Source organism: Schistocerca gregaria, chromosome 2, assembly GCF_023897955.1.
Source record: "Schistocerca gregaria isolate iqSchGreg1 chromosome 2, iqSchGreg1.2, whole genome shotgun sequence".
In the NCBI taxonomy this organism is placed as follows: Eukaryota; Metazoa; Arthropoda; class Insecta; order Orthoptera; family Acrididae; genus Schistocerca; species Schistocerca gregaria.
In genome coordinates, this window is record NC_064921.1 from 121,489,144 (window position 1) to 121,509,062 (window position 19,919).

General features: G+C 39.0%; 1 protein-coding gene across 1 annotated transcript in view; it reads right to left on the bottom strand.

The window, feature by feature from the left end:
- LOC126336485 (dynein axonemal heavy chain 7) overlaps positions 1-19,919 on the bottom strand; it is a 978,012-nt gene that overhangs the window by 41,623 nt on the left and 916,470 nt on the right. The window contains exon 59 of the mRNA XM_050000228.1: positions 578-812. Within this exon, the coding sequence (XP_049856185.1) occupies positions 578-812 (235 nt within the window). The remainder of the gene's footprint in view (positions 1-577; positions 813-19,919) is intronic.

Sequence of the window (19,919 nt, forward strand, 5' to 3'; positions counted from 1 at the left end):
TGTGCTGACTGTAGTGGGCAAGAGATTTAGTATCTTCACATACAGTGGTGATTGATATCAACGCAGAGACACTACAATGACACTACAATGACTACCACCTGTGACTGCATGGAGCAGGAATGGCATGCCACATGGGCCCTATGAGTCCATTTGTCTGTGTGTTTGTTTGCTATGGTCTGGCAAATTGCCTTTATTTGAGGATAGCTTACTTTCAGAGGTTGTTGTCCTTATATGTAGTCTAAGTTCTCAAATTCCTGTATTTCATACACGGCTCATATTATATTCGTGTTATGCTTGATTATGTTTGAGTGAGCCTGAAGGGACTTCTTTATTCATCCATCAATAAGTCTTCATCATCAACATCTTATCAACCTAAACAGTGTTTCTGGTCTCTTTCTGTTGATGAGTGAAGCTGCTGCTATCTGTTGATTTTTTCCCCTTCCTTTCCTTATTTGAATGGGGAACAATCGTCATATATACTTTCTAAAACATTTCATATATGTGAAATCTTTAAAAATGTGATAGAATAAAATCCAAAATGGTAGTAAAGCAAATATGTTTGTGTGATTCACAATACCTTTTATTGCTTTCTGGACATTTCGCAGACTTGATCTAATGCAGCTTAGTAGAAGGTTAAAACGTCCCATTTCTTGTACAAGCACAGTGTTCATTGATTGGTTGTAAGAAACTGGATATTTCCGCATTCCAGCTTCTATGTCGTAGTTCTCAGGAAGTTTATTTAGAATGTCTCCCGATACATCAAGTACTATTTCATCAGGGGATTTAGCTCCTGTGTCTCCTCCTAATGTGTCCTACAATTTTCAACATGTGCATGTCAGATTCATGTTATGTCATTAAACAAGCTTTGATGACATTATTTACTTGATATTTATTACACATAACTATGAAAGCTACAAACTACAGAAGACATTAAGAAAACTCAATATAACCACAGTGGTAAATCTAGTTCAAATCAAGTTATGGTTTATTTTCGGGAGCCAACTATAGTCCCGTGCAACAGTCATTCATACTAATAAAACAATGCATGCTTGTCATTCATTGAATGCAAATGAATGATTAGCCATGACCAGCCAGAACTCTCTATATTAATTAAGAAAAAGAAAGAAGCAGTTGATAAAGCTGCTAACAGGAACAGCATAAATGGGTATCACGACAAGAAAAAATAAGTAAACAGTTGTGAGGACGAAACTTTCTATGCTGACCTGAGGTTTCCTGCACTGACAGTGGGGGAAAAAACCCTCCCCTAAGACTTTCACCATTTGATGAAATTTTTATTTCCTATTAGAAAAAAGTCAGGGAAAAACCCAGACATATCTGGCATGGAGGGTGTGGGGTGTGCAAGGGGAATAGGCAGGTGAGAGAGAGACAGAGGGACAGAGACAGAGAGAGAGAGAGAAGGTGGGCAGGGAGGGGGAGGGAGAACGAAGGAAGGGAACTAAGGAGGAAATATATTAACTAATATATGACACATGCAGTACCAGAATATTTAGAAACATAAGATATGTTTCCTGAGAGAGTGAATGTGCTTACTGTAGGCCTTCATTTGATAAGTACTACACCATAAGGCTGTATTATGTTCACATATCGCTTACAGAGCTACAGAGAGTTTATATAAATGGAGGAGAGAAAGTGGGAGTAGTACAGGCATTGCAATACAGTAGTAATTTCAGATGTCACTAATGAAACTAACATTACACTGTAATTTTTGTATGAATATTACTCATATACTGGGTGGTTATAACTAAGCTTATGGTCTTCCAAGAGCTGCAGTGCAATGTGTACACATCACAGCATGCTGAAACAATGTAAGTTTGTTCATTAAATGGTATACTCATCAAGTATGATGAAAAAATAATATTTCCACTTTCTGCCATCAGACGAAACTATGGTTCCGTAAGCAGTCAAAATGAGCAATGTATCCTGTTTCAACACCAGTATACCGACGATCATAGTGATGTGGGTTGATTTCTTTAGTGAAGTGACTGTTACTGTAAAGAGTTAAGAAGGTTGAAGGTTTCCCAACAAAACACAGTGGCTATTGAGAAGAAAGACTGTGCACTACTGGTAAAGTTGTTTTTATTAGAATGGCACCAATGGCAGTGCCACGTTGTGGGAATATTGCTGACAGAAACAGCTTCAAAAAAATTGCACATCAATAAATGGGCTAAAATTTGAAGAAACATGTGAATTAGGTGGTGCAGCAGAGAGACAGAGGTGGACCATTTCCATGGAGGCTGTAGATGAAGTTGCTGTAGCTGCAGCCAACCATGCAACACATCCCTCAAATTCTGCAGCTAGTACTCAGGCTGTGTCACCAAAATTGTCTCTCCTCTGGTCAACTGTTAAAAAGATTTTGAAGCACATTTTACACTAGTAGCCCTATAAGGTGCAGAATGTGCATCAAATGAATGCTCAAGATACCCTAAACCACCATGACATTACCCTTCATTTTTTGGCATATATGGAAAAGGACGACATGTGGTGGGGTATTATTCTTTGGATGGACAGGGCACAATGTACTCTGCATGGCAGGTATCTTGAATACACAGGACTTTCACATGTAAGGTTACACTCCATGAACTCCTTGTGCAACAAAGAATTCCAGCTTTGCAAGAAATCAAGTGTGTCCACACTATTATTTTCAAGCAAGATGTCACTTGCCAGCTGAAAGATTTGCTTTGAGAAACCTTTGGTAAGGACCCTATCACCTCTTTGCAATTTCAAGACGTGGTTCCTTCCAGATCCCCCAACCTAAACCCATGTGACTTCTGGCTTTGAGGATATCTGAAAGATCATGTTTATCACGGATGTATTGAGGCTCTTCTTGATCTGAAGGATAGCATATGATGGCACATCACTCTGATTACACTAGATAAGCTGTGAGCAACTGTCGATCAAATCACATTATGGATGCAGCGAGTTGCAATATGGATGCAGGATGTTCCTGAATCAGGAGGATACACTGAACACATTTTGTAATTTGGGACCATATCCTAATAAACATGCCAGAACCACCATTATCATGTGTTTGATCATTAGACTTCACAAAAGCACTGATTAATGAAAATACCAACAATGTTTCACCATCCTGCGATGAAAACTACTTGCATTGCAGCACTCGGAACACTGTCAGTTTAACTATAACCAACTGGAATTGACCAAAAATGTTCATGTCACTGAAACACAGATGACAACTATTAATCTAAGTATGCACTTTTAGCTTATTTAAACAAATGTATTAATAAAAAACAAACTATGATGCTATACCACAAGCTTTCAAAACCATAAAAAACTGGTTCAGAATCTCAGAAAAAAGAAAAAAAAAAAGGAACATAATGGAACAACATCGAGCAGGCTGCAGTAGAAAGATGCTTCCAATTTTGATGTGTAAAACCCAATCTCCTCGCATCTTGTTTTGAAAGCTATACATCAATTTAATGAGGTTTATGAAATTTGCTTGATTTCTGAAAGCAATTGATTTAATGGTATTCAAATTTCTTTCAAGAAAACTGGACTGTTATAAATATGTGGAATATTGCTCACATTATTGTTGCAAGAATCTGGAGCGTACAACAACATGGCCATTAGTGGCATTAAATAATATACGCACACAGAGAAACTTAGCAGAAATAATGCACCTAAAAGTAATAGATTAATAATGAAGAAGTAAGAAAAGTTTTAAAAATAGAAGGCATTGTAAATAAACAAAATTATAAAAATTCCCAAAAGAAAAACGTGGAAATTGAAATGTCATTTTACCTTTCAAAATCTCCCCATCTAAGATATTGATGGTACAAAAGCTGCATTTCTTTTCATCCACTGATTTCATATGACATCATATTTTGTGATGATCCATCATTAAGAGAAAAAGTATTCATTTCACAAAAGCATGTAATCAGAAGCTGGAGCTCACTATTTAAGGAACTCGGAATATTGATAGTACCTTCACAGTACATGTATTCACTTATGAAATTTGTTATTAATAACCCGTCCTAATTCGTAACTAATAGCAAAGAACCATGGACCTTGCCGTTGGTGGGGGACTTGCATGGCTCAGTGATACAGATAGCTGTACTGTTGGTGCAACCACAATGGAGGGGTACCTGTTGAGAGGTCAGACAGACAGCAGCCTTTTCAGTAGTTGCAGTGGCAACAGTCTGGATTTTTGACTGATCTGGCCTTGTAATATGAATCAAAACAGCCTTACTGTGCTGGTACTGTGAATGGCTGAAAGCAAGGGGAAACTACAGCTGTTATTTTTCCTGAGGGCATGCAGCTTTACTGTAGGGTTAAATGATGATATTATGCTATTGGGTAAAATATTCTGGAGGTAAAATAGTCCCCTATTTGGATTTCCAGTGTGGGGACTACTCAGGAGGATGTCGTTATCAGGAGAAACAAAACTGCCATTCTGCGGATCAGAGCATGGAATATCAGATCCCTTAATTGGGCAGGTAGGTTAGAAAATTCAAAAAGGAAAATGGATAGATTAAAGTAATATGTAGTGGGAATTAGTGAAGTTTGGTGGCAGGAGGAACAAGACTTTTGGTCAGGTGACCACAGGGTTATAAATTCAAAATCAAATATGGGTAATGCAGGAGTAGGTTTAACAATGAGTAAAAAATAGAAGTGTGGGTAAGCTACTATAAAAAGTACAGTGAACGCATTAGTGTAGCCAAGACAGACATGAAGCACATGCCTACCACAGTAGTACATGTATATATACCAACTAGCAGTGCAGATGACAAAGAGATTGCAGAAATGTATGATGAGATAAAACAAATTATTCAGAAAGTGAAGGGAGATGGAAATTTAGTAGTCACGGGGGATTGGGATTCGACAGTAGGAAAAACAAGAGAAGGAAAAGTAGTAGGTGAATATGGAATGAGGGTAAGGAATGAAAGAGTAAGCCATCTGTTAGAATTTTGTAAAGATCATAACATAAATGTAGCTAACACTTAGTTTAAGAATCATGAAAGAAGGTTGTATACATGGAAGAGGCCTAGAGACACTGGACAATTTCAGATGGATTAAGTAATGGTAAGACAGAGATTTAGGAACCAGGTTTTAAATTGTAAGACATTTCCAGGGGCAGATGTGGACTCTGACCACAATCTATTGGTTATGACCTCTAGATTATAACTGAAGAAACTGCAAAAAGGTGGGAATTTAAGGAGATGGGACCTGGATAAACTGAAAGAACCAGTGGTTGTACAGAGATTTGGAGAGAGCATTATGGAACAACTGACAAGAAATGGGGAAAGAAATACAGTAGAAGAAGAATGGGTAGCTTTGAGAGATGAAATAGTGAGGGCAGCAGAGGATCAAGAAGGTAAAAAGATGAGAGCTAGTACAAATCCTTGGATAACAGAAGAGATATTGAATTTAACTGATGAAAGGAGAAAATATAAAAATGCAGTAAATGAAGCAGGCAAAAAGGAATACAAACATCTCAAAAATGAGATCGACAGGAAGTGCAAAATGGCTAAGCACTGATGGCTAAAGGATAAATGTAAGGATGTAGAGGCAAACAGCACTAGGGGTAAGATAGAGGCTGCTTACAGGAAAATTAAGGAGAGCTTTGGAGAAAAGAGAACCACCTGTATGAATATCAAGAGCTCATTGGAAAACCAGTACCAAGCAAAGAAGGGAAAGCAGGAAGGTGGAAGGAGAATATGGAAGGTTTATGCAAGGGTGATATACTTGAGGGCAATATTTATGGAGGTGAAAGAGGATGTAGATAAAGATGAAATGGGAGATATGATACTGTGTGAAGAGTTTTACAGAGCACTGAAAGATCTAAATTGAAAGAAGGCCCCAGGAGTAGACAACATTCCATTAGAACTACCGATAGCCTTGGGAGAGCCAGTCCTGACAAAACTCTTCCATCTGGTGAGCAAGATGTATGAGACAGGCGAAATTCCCTCAGAGTTCAAGAAGAATATAATAATTCCAATCCCAAAGAAAGTAGGTATTGCCAAGTGTGAAAATTGCCAAATTAGCAGTTTAATAAGTCACAGCTGCAAAATACTAACACGAATTCTTTATAGATGAATGGAAAAACTGGTAGAAGCCAACCTCAGTGAAGATCAGTTTGGATTCTGTAGAAATATTGGAATACGTGAGACAATACTGACCCTATGACTTATCTTAGAAGATAGATAAAGGACAGGCAAATCTACTTTTCTGGCATTTGTAGACTTACAGAATTATTTTGACAATGTTGACTGGAAAACACTCCTTAAAATTCTGAAGGTGGCAGGGGTCAAATACAGGGAGCAAAAGGCTATTTAGAATTTGCACAGGAACCAGATGGCAGTGATAAGAGTTGAGGGGCATGAAAGGGAAGCAGTGGTTGGGAAGGGAGTGAGACAGTGTTGTAGCCTATCCCTGATGTTATTCACGCTATATATTGAGCAAGCAGTAAAGGAAACAAAAGAAAAATTTGGAGTAGCAATTAAAATCCACAGGGAAGAAATAAAAATTTTGATGTTTGCTGATGACCTTGTGTTGTGGTTGGCAGGAGAGCCAACACCGTGTTACTAGAGGAGGCCGAAAGGCACGCGATTTAGCTCATGCAGGCTGGCGTGAGATCTGGAACAGGACAAGGAAATTAGAATTTAGAAACAATGGGCATAGCTGGTGGAATACTTAACTTTAATCCATTAATGATGAACGTTGCTCTTGATGGTACATAGTTCACAATATCAATAGTAACTGATAATGGCGCCTTCTAGGTCATAGCAAATGACGTAGCTGAAGGCTATGCTAAACTATCTTCTCAGCAAATGAGAATGTAAGTAGGCAGTGAACCATCGCTAGCAACGTTGGCTGTACAACTGGGGCGAGTGCTAGGAAGTCTCTGTAGACCTGCTTTGTGGCGGCGCTTGGTCTGCAATCATTGATAGTGGCAACACGCGGGTCCGACGTATACTAACGGACCGCGGCTGATGTAAAGGCTACCACCTAGCAAGTGTGGTGTCTGGCGGTGACACCACACTTTGTAATTCTGTCAGAGAAAGCAAAGGACATGGAAGAGCAGTTTAATGGAATGGACAGTGTTTGAAAGGAGGATATAAGATGAACATCAACAAGAGCAAAACGAGGATATTGGAAAGTAGTCAAATTAAATCAGGTGATGCTGAAGGAATTTGATTAGGAAATGAGACACTTAAAGTAGTAAATGAGTTGTGCTATTTGTGAAGCAAAATAACTGATGATGGTCGAAGTGGAGAGGATATAAAAAGAAGACTGGCAATAGCAAGGAAACCATTTCTGAAAAAAAGAAGTTTGTTAACACGGAGTTTAGATTTAAGTGACAAGAAGTCTTTTCTGAAAGTATTTGTATGGAGTGTAGCTATGTATGGAAGTGAAACATGGACGATAAATAGTTTACACAAGAAGAAAATAGAAGCTTTTGAAATGTGGTGCTGTAGAAGAATGCTGAAGATTAGATGGGTAGATCATATAACAGAATTGGGGTGAACAGGAATTTGTGGCACAATTTGACTAGAAGGAGGGATCAGTTGGCAGGACATGTTCTAAGGCGTCAAGGGATCACAAATTTAGTACTGGATGGCAACGTGGAGGGTAAAAATCATAGAGAGAGATCAAGAGACGAATGCACTAAGCAGATTCAGAAAGATGTAGGTTGCAATAGGTGCTTGGAGATGAAGAAGCCTGCACAGGATAGAGTAGCATGGAGTGCTGTGTCAAAACAGTCTCTGGTCTGAAGACCACAACAACAGCAAAGTGTACAGCTACAACACTAGAAGAAAAGATGATCATTATTCCAGCTTAAATCTGACTTTGGTGCAGAAAGGAGTGAACTATGCTGCCACAAAAATCTTTGGTCATTTGCTGTCAAATTGCATTAAAAGTCTGACAGATAGCCAACCATCATCTTAACAACAAATTAAAAAAAAAAAAAAAAATTCTGAATGGCAACTCCTTCTACTCAATAGATGAAATTTTAGATATGAATTAATAACTGTAAAAAAATAAGAATTAATATCATGTTAAGAACACTAATATTAAACTGACATGTTGCCCATCATTATGGAATGTAGTATTCATGATCTATGGAACAAGTATTAATGTAATGCAATGTCATGATGTTCCTTGGGCATACCCCCCTCTTATTTATTCATCATGTGTTAATAATTCAGTACACTTCACTATGTATTAAGACATAACAAAGGTTGTTTCATTTGTATTCCTTTGTCTTAATTTGAGTTCCATAAACCTTAATAGGTTATGGGCGCAGTTAAATAACAAAATTTCGCCACAGAAGTTTATTACTCCTTTCATTTGATATGTGATTCAACTCATCTCATGCATCATTTTTGTGCCGTATTGGATAAATGAATCACTAGAAGCATCAAGAAATTTGATGGATTGAACTTCCAGCTATGGAAATCTAAACTTCAACTTTGTTCAACACCTATAGCATTCGAGATGTGCTAGATGGCAAAACCGCAGGATTTCAAGATGTCGGCTGAAAAACTGTGGGTAAAAAACAATGCTTGTGCTATGTGTTGCATTGTAACTACTATCAAGTACTTGCGACTGAAATTTTTGATAAAGTGCACCACTGTTCATGAAATGTGGGAGAAACTGTTCACAATTCATGAACAAAATCTCTCTCATGAAAAACTTCCATGAATACTAATCAAGACGAGTGATCCAGTGTCACAGCATATCGCAAAAATCAAAAACAATGTGAGTCAACTCAAGGTCATGGGTGAAACAGTGGCAGACATAGCAACTGTGGCCAAGATCCTCGGAAGCTTTCTGAGAAAGTTCCATGCCCTAGCGTTGCTCTGGGACAGTGGACCAAGGATCACTGAATGATTCTGAAACGCTAAGAACAGCTGATTGCCAAAGAGAAATGACTGAATGTCATGGAGGAGGAATGCAGTGTCCTGTCAGTGACTTCATTTCAAGTCTGGAAGAAAGAGCAAACAGGCACAAGGAAAAAGAACCTGAATCAGGTAAAATCAAGAGGAAAATTTTCTTGCTGGACATGTGGGAAGTACGGCCATCTGTCAATAAATTGCCATTCTTGGAAGAAGAATTATAGCAAGCAAAATAGAAATAATGTAAATGTGTTTGTTCTTACCAATGGAGGGTCATTTGATAAAGGTTTTCTAGAGTATGCTGAATGTGGACATAAGCCTTATCTGGATTACTGACTAGACAGCACATCACTTTTCCGTAGTTCAAACCACTGAAATTTTGCTTGGATATAATGCGAAATGCAAAGCAAATAGTTTCATATCAATTAAAATAAAGTAATTTGTCAATGGGCAGTGGTAAGATATACAAATTGACAAAATACTGTGTGTCCCAAAAATAAGGAAGAATTTTATTTATGTTCAGATCCACAAGAGTCCATTGTGCAGTGAACATTATATTTTCAGGAAGGAAGAACAGTGATCAGTCACAAACAATCTGAATTTCATTGCAGATCAGTTTAGTTGCTGGACTACTGTATAGTTGAAACTGATTTGTAATAAAATTCAGATTGTGACTGATTAGAAAAATTTGTTTTCTGTCAGCTTTTGTACAATGAAATGTTTTGAGGTGAGATTTTCCAATAAGTTTGTTAACATTTCTCATTAAGGAATAAAACAAGAAAATGAAATTTGCAGACTATTTTTTGTACCAAACACCCAATGTGACATGAATTTGTCAACTGTGAATAACCTCAAAACCTGGCACAAAAGATTGGGTCTATAAATGTCAAACTGATTGCAAATTTGATAAAAAAAATCTCACCAAGGGAATAAAGATGATTGTGTGGAGTCGTCCTTTTGCAAAGTGTCAATGTGGAAAGTCTTACTATTTGCCTTTCAACAAGAAAGTCAAAGTGAGAAATTCAGAAACTGGCAGTTTTATACACAGCAATGTATGGAGATCAAAGCAGGTCATATCACTCAGTGAGGCAAAATATTTTGTAATGTTCATGAATAATGCATTTGATTTTTGTCTTGAGAAATAAATTCTATATTTTTTATTGTTTCAGGGAATTTGAGATGATGATTTTGACCAGGCCATACAAAACTATAAAGAGCCTGAGGATTGATCAAGGGGTGGAATACTCGAACAAGAAGATGAAGAGCTATCTCATCAATTGTGGGATAGCACTTGACCATGTCCATTTGGCCAAATATTCCAAAAATTCAGTTGGTGGAGGCAGTTAATATCACTGTTTGTATTCTGAATAAGATTTCTTTCAGAAAAGGAAGAAATGTGACACTATATGAATTACGATCAGACAGGAAACCCTAGTGAAAACTTTTGGAGCAGAACCATTCATCCATGATCCTAAACTGTTCCATAGGAAGTCAGATCTGAGGACCAAGGAAGTGATCATGTTCAGGTTGCAGGGAGATTCTTACAATTACTGACTTTTTTGACCAAGAAAAAGAAAATCATCAAATCCCGCAACGTGAATTTCAGTGAGGGAATCATGAGCATCCATGAATCTACACTCCTGGAAATTGAAATAAGAACACCGTGAATTCATTGTCCCAGGAAGGGGAAACTTTATTGACACATTCCTGGGGTCAGATACATCACATGATCACACTGACAGAACCACAGGCACATAGACACAGGCAACAGAGCATGCACAATGTCGGCACTAGTACAGTGTATATCCACCTTTCGCAGCAATGCAGGCTGCTATTCTCCCATGGAGACGATCGTAGAGATGCTGGATGTAGTCCTGTGGAACGGCTTGCCATGCCATTTCCACCTGGCGCCTCAGTTGGACCAGCGTTCGTGCTGGACGTGCAGACCGCGTGAGACGACGCTTCATCCAGTCCCAAACATGCTCAATGGGGGACAGATCCGGAGATCTTGCTGGCACGGGATACATGCGGACGTGCATTGTCCTGTTGGAACAGCAAGTTCCCTTGCCGGTCTAGGAATGGTAGAACGATGGGTTCGATGACGGTTTGGATGTACCGTGCACTATTCAGTGTCCCCTCGACGATCACCAGAGGTGTACGGCCAGTGTAGGAGATCGCTCCCCACACCATGATACCGGGTGTTGGCCCTGTGTCCCTCGGTCGCATTCAGTCCTGATTGTGGCGCTCACCTGCACGGCGCCAAACACGCATACGACCATCATTGGCACCAAGGCAGAAGCGACTCTCATCGCTGAAGACGACACGTCTCCATTCGTCCCTCCATTCACGCCTGTCGCGACACCACTGGAGGCGGGCTGCACGATGTTGGGGCGTGAGCGGAAGACGGCCTAACGGTGTGCGGGACCGTAGCCCAGCTTCATGGAGACGGTTGCGAATGGTCCTCGCTGATACCCCAGGAGCAACAGTGTCCCTAATTTGCTGGGAAGTGGCGGTGCGGTCCCCTACGGCACTGCCTAGGATCCTACGGTCTTGGCGTGCATCCGTGCGTCGCTGCGGTCCGGTCCCAGGTCGACGGGCACGTGCACCTTCCGCCGACCACTGGCGACAACATCGATGTACTGTGGGGACCTCACGCCCCACGTGTTGAGCAATTCAGCGGTACGTCCACCCGGCCTCCCGCATGCCCACTATACGCCCTCGCTCAAAGTCCGTCAACTGCACATACGGTTCACGTCCACGCTGTCGCGGCATGCTACCAGTGTTAAAGACTGCGATGGAGCTCCGTATGCCACGGCAAACTGGCTGACACTGACGGCGGCGGTGCACAAATGCTGCGCAGCTAGCGCCATTCGACGGCCAACACCGCGGTTCCTGGTGTGTCCGCTGTGCCGTGCGTGTGATCATTGCTTGTACAGCCCTCTCGCAGTGTCCGGAGCAAGTATGGTGGGTCTGACACACCGGTGTCAATGTGTTCTTTTTTCCATTTCCAGGAGTGTATTTCGAAGCAGGATTGTGTTGATGTACATAATTTGGACTAACACCAAAGAATCAGAAGGCAATGATGGAGAACATGATGTTGAGCCACTGGCTGAAGATGACAGAACAGCACAAGGAGAAGGGATTGAGATCCCAAATAACCATACATAGATTGGTAGCAATACAGGTTTATGTGACAGGAACCAGGTTCAAGCCCGAGCCAGGTATGATGAGAACTATGCAGATTGTCTTGAGCCAAACATTTTTGAAGAGGAAATGCAGGCTCAGGCAAAGACAAATGTTCCAAGGGAAAAGGAGTATCTGGACACTTTCACAAAACCATTGAACAAAGATAGATTTTCGATGTTATGAACAAGCTTGAATATTGTCAGAAATAGATTTTAAGATGATCAAACAATGGCAGTGTTGAAACTGAAATGTTATATCACTTTTAATACCTACCCACCTAGGATACTGATGGTGCTTCAGTTGCATTTCCTTTGGTGTTCTCTGGATGTAGCTCCATTTCATTTTTTCACTGCCTGTCCATTATTCATTAGACTTTGCTTTGTGTTTGTGTAATGAAAGTTGTTGTTCTTCATTCCCCTGTCTGAATTTGAATTCCATAAACCTTAATAAAATGTCTGTCACATTCAGCCCATTTGAATTAATAAGTTTAAATAGGGTGGAGACTCATATGTGAAATTGTGGAAGGTAAACTGAGAGTAGGAACAAGTTTTTGAGATCTTTGGTGCATGTTTTTGCCATTACACGAAAAGAGAGAGTGTCTCCAACCAAACTATTCACCATCTTCTCATAAGCAAATACTGTGCATTCTGTCAATAATTCAACCACTGATGTATATACACCACAAGCTCCACAGACTGGTGGTTCTTCCCAATGGGAAAGGAATTCACATGTCATGCGACAGTTCCTGATTAGAGGCATATTTAAGACTTCATCTGACTGTAGTCTCTGGAAGGTGTGACGTATAAAGTTTTGGTGCCTACAGTCTCACACAAATTTTTATTTTTAAAGAGGATCACTTAAGACTATTTCCATGGTTTTGCCCCAAAAACTCCTTCCTCATATCATAAAATTTTCGTCTGATGTAGTACAAACTGAAAAAATTAATTCCTTTTAAAGCACAGTTTCGTATATAATTTATATTCAAAACCTTACACCGGTGTCACAGAACAAATTCTACATCGAGAGTACTTTACACAAGTTTAAGGGAAGAAATGCTTTCGATAATTATTATAGTATTTAAAGAACATCAAAATATGAACAGGCTGAAATGAACAAACAATACATGAGACTATGTTAATCAATTCAACTGTAAAAAGCTAATGAGCATATTATTAGCAAAATGAGAAATATGTAAAAGCGAAATGCCAAAATGAGCACTTCTCAATTGGGAGTAAATCAAAACATTCAGAATGGCTGAAAGAGAGAACAATAACATGAGCCATAAACGAATAAGAGCTAAGAAACTAAGCAAATAAGAGACTCGGCAAAAATGAGATGCCAACAAAATGAGAGCTGGCCGAACTCCGTCGACACTTATATAGGGTTGCGCTCATGGTGGCACCTCGTGGCCCGTACGCAACACGCGTGCCTGCGACTGCAATGCACTTGCGGCGGCGTCTAGCTGCCCGTACGCAAGTTGTGCGATTGCTGTCGCAGGTCGACCCTTAATCTATGATGTTACAAAGGATCTACACCACAGACACATATTAGAGTTTGATTGATTTCAACTTTTATGCTTCACTTACAATCAGAATTCCTTCTACTGACGCACAGTGCTGCCCCTTAACACAGTGAGACCATGACTATCAGTGAGATCTCAGATCGTTTTAACACTACAGGCTTCCTTGCATGTCAAATAAGCTATTTATTTTCCTGAATCTCTATGTTTCTGCCACTCAGAAGAATGATGAGTCCTTTCCTTGGTTTTTCAAGGAAAATAATATTATCAAATGACTGCTTAAATGCTTCACTTCTGTGTATGGTTTAATTACTCTGTCTTATCTTTGTTGCCCCTTTGAAGTGATACATAGGGTATTTCAAGAGTCCACACTTCATACAGTTCCTTGAAATTTTGTATTTATGCTTTCACAGCATACCAGACACCTGTCTTCAAGCACCTTCAGGTTCAGGTTTTCTGGTGGGTATGTGATGATCTCACATAAGTCAAACAAATGTGCCATGAGTCAAATAAACATACTTTGTACATGTTCAATATCCCCTGTTAGTCTTAGTTAGCATGAGTCCTGCATGCTTGAGCAAATTTCTAGGATTACTTACACAAGCATATGCAAACAGTCTTCTATGTAGATGGTATTTTTCCACAATCCAGCCAATGAACCAAAGTCTGACCGCTCCTTTGCTTCCAGCTGAGAATGTGTGTTCCCACAAATTGTTAAACCCAAGCATTTGCATGAGTTACTTGATTCCAAATGTGGCTCACTAAAATCATTGTCATAGAACATATGTTTTTGCATGTTCTGAGTACATAACTTATCATTTGACATTTCAAGCTAACTGTCTTTGCACAACTTTCAAATCATAAGATGTGAGTGGATATTTGTGCACATTTTTGAGATAGTAAATTAGAGGTAACTGTCTCACCTACAAACAGCCTGTGGTAATTATTAATATTTTTGCAACATCATCAACACACAACAGAACAGTAAGGGCCTCAACACACTTCACATATGGCTCAAATGACACATAAACTTCATTCGATGGCCCATATGATGAGATTTCCATTAACAAGCGTTAGTATTGTATTGAGTAAAATGCTTTTTTAAAGTCAACAAATACTGCATCCAGATGAATAGTTTGGCCCATAGCTTTCACAATGTCATGCATGAAAAGGTTGGGCCTATGTTTTTGGAATCCATGATGTTTGGCACATATTTATTTATTTATTAACTCTTTTTTCTATAATATCACTGAGTGCTACAAATACTTCACATGTAAATACTTTGTAATTTTATACAAACTTTGCAAGTTAAACTGGTACATGAATTATACATCTGCTATACAGTAATTCTAAATCTACAATTAGCTCTCACCTCATACGTTTAAATAAAATCTGTGTGAGTAGAAACTGTGTACAATACAGTATTTTACAATTCTGTAGATTCACTGGGAGAGTATAAGCAATGGCACACTAAAGATGACTATAAGGGTTGTTTAAAGAGTTTTACAACATTGATGGTTTTTATGTTCTCAAGGAATTTGTTAAAAGCTTCCCATTCATATGAAATGTGCCATTCTAGCACTATACAGCACTGGTATGCGTTTTGTGAAAGTTTTTGTTCAGCCTGGTATACATGTTTGTGAACATCACAGTTTCTTTTCAGTCTTTTGTCTTTGTCGGTTAAATGTATAACAGAATAGGAGTATTTGTCTGATATGTGTGTATGGCTGAGAAAGTATATTGAGTGCTGTGAAAGCAGATTTGCATTGTGCCCTTATTTTACCTCTATTCTTTATCCTAAAGGCCATGTTCTGCACTGTTCAAGTACTATATGATACTGGAGATTTTGGCAGAGTATTATACTGCAGTTTAGATGGGACTGAATGTAGACTTAGTAGACACTTGTAACTGTTTCCACATTGGTACAAGTTTCTGAGTGCTCAAGACATTACAACCATTATCAATCTTGCATCCCTATACCCAGAATTTTTTTTTCCAAGCTTCTTAGCACTGGTTCATTCTTGTTTGAAATGGTAGGTTCATGTGCATCCCTAATCTGATGAGTCTGGAAGTTCAGATTTCAATATTCTTGTTATTTATGATTAACTGGTTATCATGTGTCCTTCACTTAATTTTCTTAATGACAGATTTTACCAACTGCTGTAATGTCTCACCTATCTTGAAATTAAGTAAAACACTTGTATCACCAGCTAATAAGATAGTTATATGATCATTCACATTTAGACTCTGATCCTTATATATGGGAGAAATAGAAGGTTCCATAAGCATGGAGGAGGTCACTCTGTTCTAGATTTCACACTATGTCTCCATTCAGAATTTTGTTATAACATTCAACAATGGACAGATTTCATTGTCACTGAGTGGTAATTTTGTGGGTTACTTCCCCAAGCCTTCTTGTAGACAAATGTGATGTGAACTTTCTTCCAACAAAAGAGAACAATTTTTGTATGAGGAATGCATCACATATTATTTTACGAAATGGGTTTAATGTGGGTTCAAGTTCTACACAGAAACTGATACGGATTCCTTTAGTCCCTCCGGTCATGTCCAATGATAGTGAATTCAGTTATCACTCAGTGACAATGACATAAATATTTGAATCACTTATATTTGCTGTGGTGTGAGATTTAAATAGGGGCAGAAGTCCTTTGTGGTGAATGTTTGAAACCAGACATCAGCATTTCTGCTTTTGTATCATCAGTTTAAACTCCTGCGATATCAGGGTGTGTCTGGACACTAACTTTGGAGCAAGTGACACCTTTTACTCAAGACCAAAATTGCTTTGGGGTTTGATAGTGCTCTGTTTTATAAGACTCTGATATGGTAATCAATAACACTTTAATCCATTGACCTTTTGATAGCCAAATGTGGTCCAGCCACTTTGAACCTTTGCAAATCTTGGGGAGAGACATATCAGTAAGTTGACATATTTTGCATATTTTCATTCAGTAATGTCTTATGCAATAATGTTCTAAGGTAACTCAGCTAAGAAACAAAATGTTCATTGCTCAAAAGTGTGCTGTAAGAATAATATGTGGTGCTCATACATGTTCATCTCATAGACAACTGTTTAAGGAGTTAGGCACTTTGACTATTGCCTCATGTATATTTACTCCCTCATGAAGTTTGCAGTAAATAATCCACTGCATTTCAGAGGAACAATGACATACAAGAAAAAATGGCATTCATTACTCCACATCAAGGCTGTCTTCAGCACAAGAAATAACATACAAAGTTGGCACCAAAATTTTTGATCACTCACTCAATAATGTAAAATGTCTGACAGACTTGAAAACAAACTATAAAGGTGTTTCCTTTGCAACTCCTTTTGTTCCATAGAAAAATTCTTATTTTTGTAACATGTAAAAGATGGAGAGTAGGAACTTCTAACTAACAAAAGTATTAGAAAAAAGGAAACAATTATTGTCAATGGTCAGCATATGGCCATATTTAAATATGAATGTGTAATGTGAATGTAAAAAGACTTGTTCCACATCATCGTGATTAATCAGATAAATGGTCCATAGAACATGAAATTGTCTAACTAACCAACCAACTTCCAATCAGCTTATCTCTGTATACAGTCATATGCTTTTTTTAAATCTATTGTACCGCATTCGCTGTACTGTAACCCTAACTTCAGGGCCTGCAATGTACACTTTTCAACTATCACACTGCAGGCAGCCCAGCACACACTCATGATCAGTACCTGTGTGAATGCTGCACAAGTGAGATGTACCAGTGCATATTTTGAACAGCTGTCAATTGCTTCTGTGGAGTTCCATCATTACTGCTTGAGTCCCAGTATGGATTTGTGACATTTAGTCATTTGTGATGGTCTCAGCAGCAATTCTGCTCTCAGAAATATGATGGAAATGTCTAAGATGGAACAAGTTAAGAATAGTAGGAATTTTGCTGTGGTAAATGCATTAAGGAAAACATACAAGTTACTGAAGCACGAGACATGGTAATCTCAAATACTGTTTGTGGAAAGATGATGTTGTGAATGTCACAGATACTTGATAATATAGTTTTTCCATTTTTCAGTGGTGAAACACAGATGAGGAACACTGAACAGCCATAATCACAGCAATATACATGGCTTTAGGGAATACATATGTCTATAAAAATAAAAATCTAGTGATTTGTGCAGTAACTGCCTTTTCCTTACCTATTGACATCCCATAATATCACATGAAGCGAAAGTAAGACTTAAGAAACCTTCTCTTTAATTCTGCACAGTTGACTTTTGGTCATTTGAATTATCCAAGAAAAGAGTGCTATATATTGGAGCAGGCTTCAATATAAATAGTGGTGCTTCTAGAACTTGTGTCTAGTATACTGCATACCTAGTTCCACAGTACCCTGGCACTAATCAGTGCTGTGCAGTGCCTGAGTGCCAAAGAGAAAACAGTGCAGAAAGTGCTGTGAAAGCAGCACAGAGCGGCACAATGCTGGACCCTGGCACACAAATATCAAAGAAGATATTTCTACCCTCTCTGAAGTCTGACTTACCTTAAGTACTAGATCCTATTAAGCATGCAAAGAGAAAATAATGTACATGTATGAAGTTTCAAAAACATTGAAACTCAAATGGAAAAGATTACTAAAGTACTAAATCACAGGTATATGTATGACCAAGCTACATGTCAACATTAAAACTGCAGTGAATGAAGGAAAGAAAAGAGTAAATTTAAGAACAAATCCATCATTTCTGAATGACAGTTTAAGTGCTGTAATAAAACTAAACTGTTAACTGGAATCAAAGCTAAATGACGTGTTAACTTTTGTGCAATGAGTCGTGCATCAAGTGGGCATTTCTCATTAATTGTTAGACATCAGATCCTGATGTTTTTTACTTTCATTCCTCTAGTGCTCCATAATTAATTTGATATCTAAATTAAAGAAGGGTAGGGAATGACTCACATGCAGCTCTCTCTCTCTCTCTCTCTCTCTCTCTCTCTCTCTCTCTCTCTCTTCCTTCCCTTGCCTACTAGACGTGACACAACCTCTCACCCAAATTGAGCTGCAGCACTGGCCCAATGTAGTCAACCGTGCAACAGTCATGCATGGGAATGTATATATGTTTGTGCAGCTGGTATCTATGTAATGAATTACAAAGTATATATCTATTATATGAAATACAGGATATAATATGTATCTACCTAATAGATGATAACCTGTCCAGTTAGTAACAGAAACAGATTTCCCACATCATTTCCATCTGTGACTCCAATTAATTGATTGTTATTGTGAGCCAGGCATCAAGGATTACTTCCTTTTCATTTTAAATAACCAAAATCTTTAAGATCTGACCATATCCTTCATATGGGCTTCAACAACATCCAGTCCACAGCTCTGCAGTAACTACTGTACAGCCTTTTATATAAGCACAACCATCAACCAATTGTCTACCCAACTGAGTGGTGATAGTCAACTAGAGCAGAGCTGAACACCCAATGGCTGCTTTACAACCTGTGCCATCTGGAACTCCCCCCCCCTCCCCCCCCCCCCCCTCCACACCAGCTTCTCTGAGTTACGTAGACTAATTTTGCAACACAACATTCAGTCAAATAATCCTTCTGACCTTAATCTTTGCTAGATCCTGGACCCTGCCCTGCAACAGAGATGGTGGGCAGCAGGCAACTGCAACTCAGCTGCTTTGCCTACCATTGAAGCCGCCCCCCCCCCCCACCCCCTCCACCACCACCACCCAGCACAGTGTGGGCTGGTGAGGCCTCAACTATGGATTGACAGGTATAAATACCACCAGCACACAGCAGACACTTAATACCATCAGCACCACCTGATGATGGCAGAATGGTGGTTTGCCAAAATATCATGGAACTTCCACAATTTTATCTGACAGCACATCCAAGAACCTTGGCAGCAGCAGATATGCTGAGAAAGGCTTAGATCACGTTTTCAGTCTTGTTTATGTGTCTATCAATGGTCTCCAAAGTGTATGCTTCTAATGAAAAATACAAGTAAGATAATGAGGCATTTTTGTTGGTGGCTCAGGTGTCAATGCAAAAGTTCATTTGGTGCTCACAGGTGGAACAAGTGCATAACACCCTGGAAGAGGGATTTCTCAGAGTTATTTTTCGATACACATGTTTCGCAGCTAATTTGTTGAACCAGGTGCTGTCATGAAGCTTGCTGCCATCCTTGATTGAGTTTCCTCCATCTGCTGTGGTTTCCAGCAAACTCCTCCATTTGTCACAGTATATATTAAATTCACCCATATCATGCTTCATATAATCTTTAAAACACAGTGCTAGTCTTCTAAACAGTCTCTTACCAAGTGCTATCTT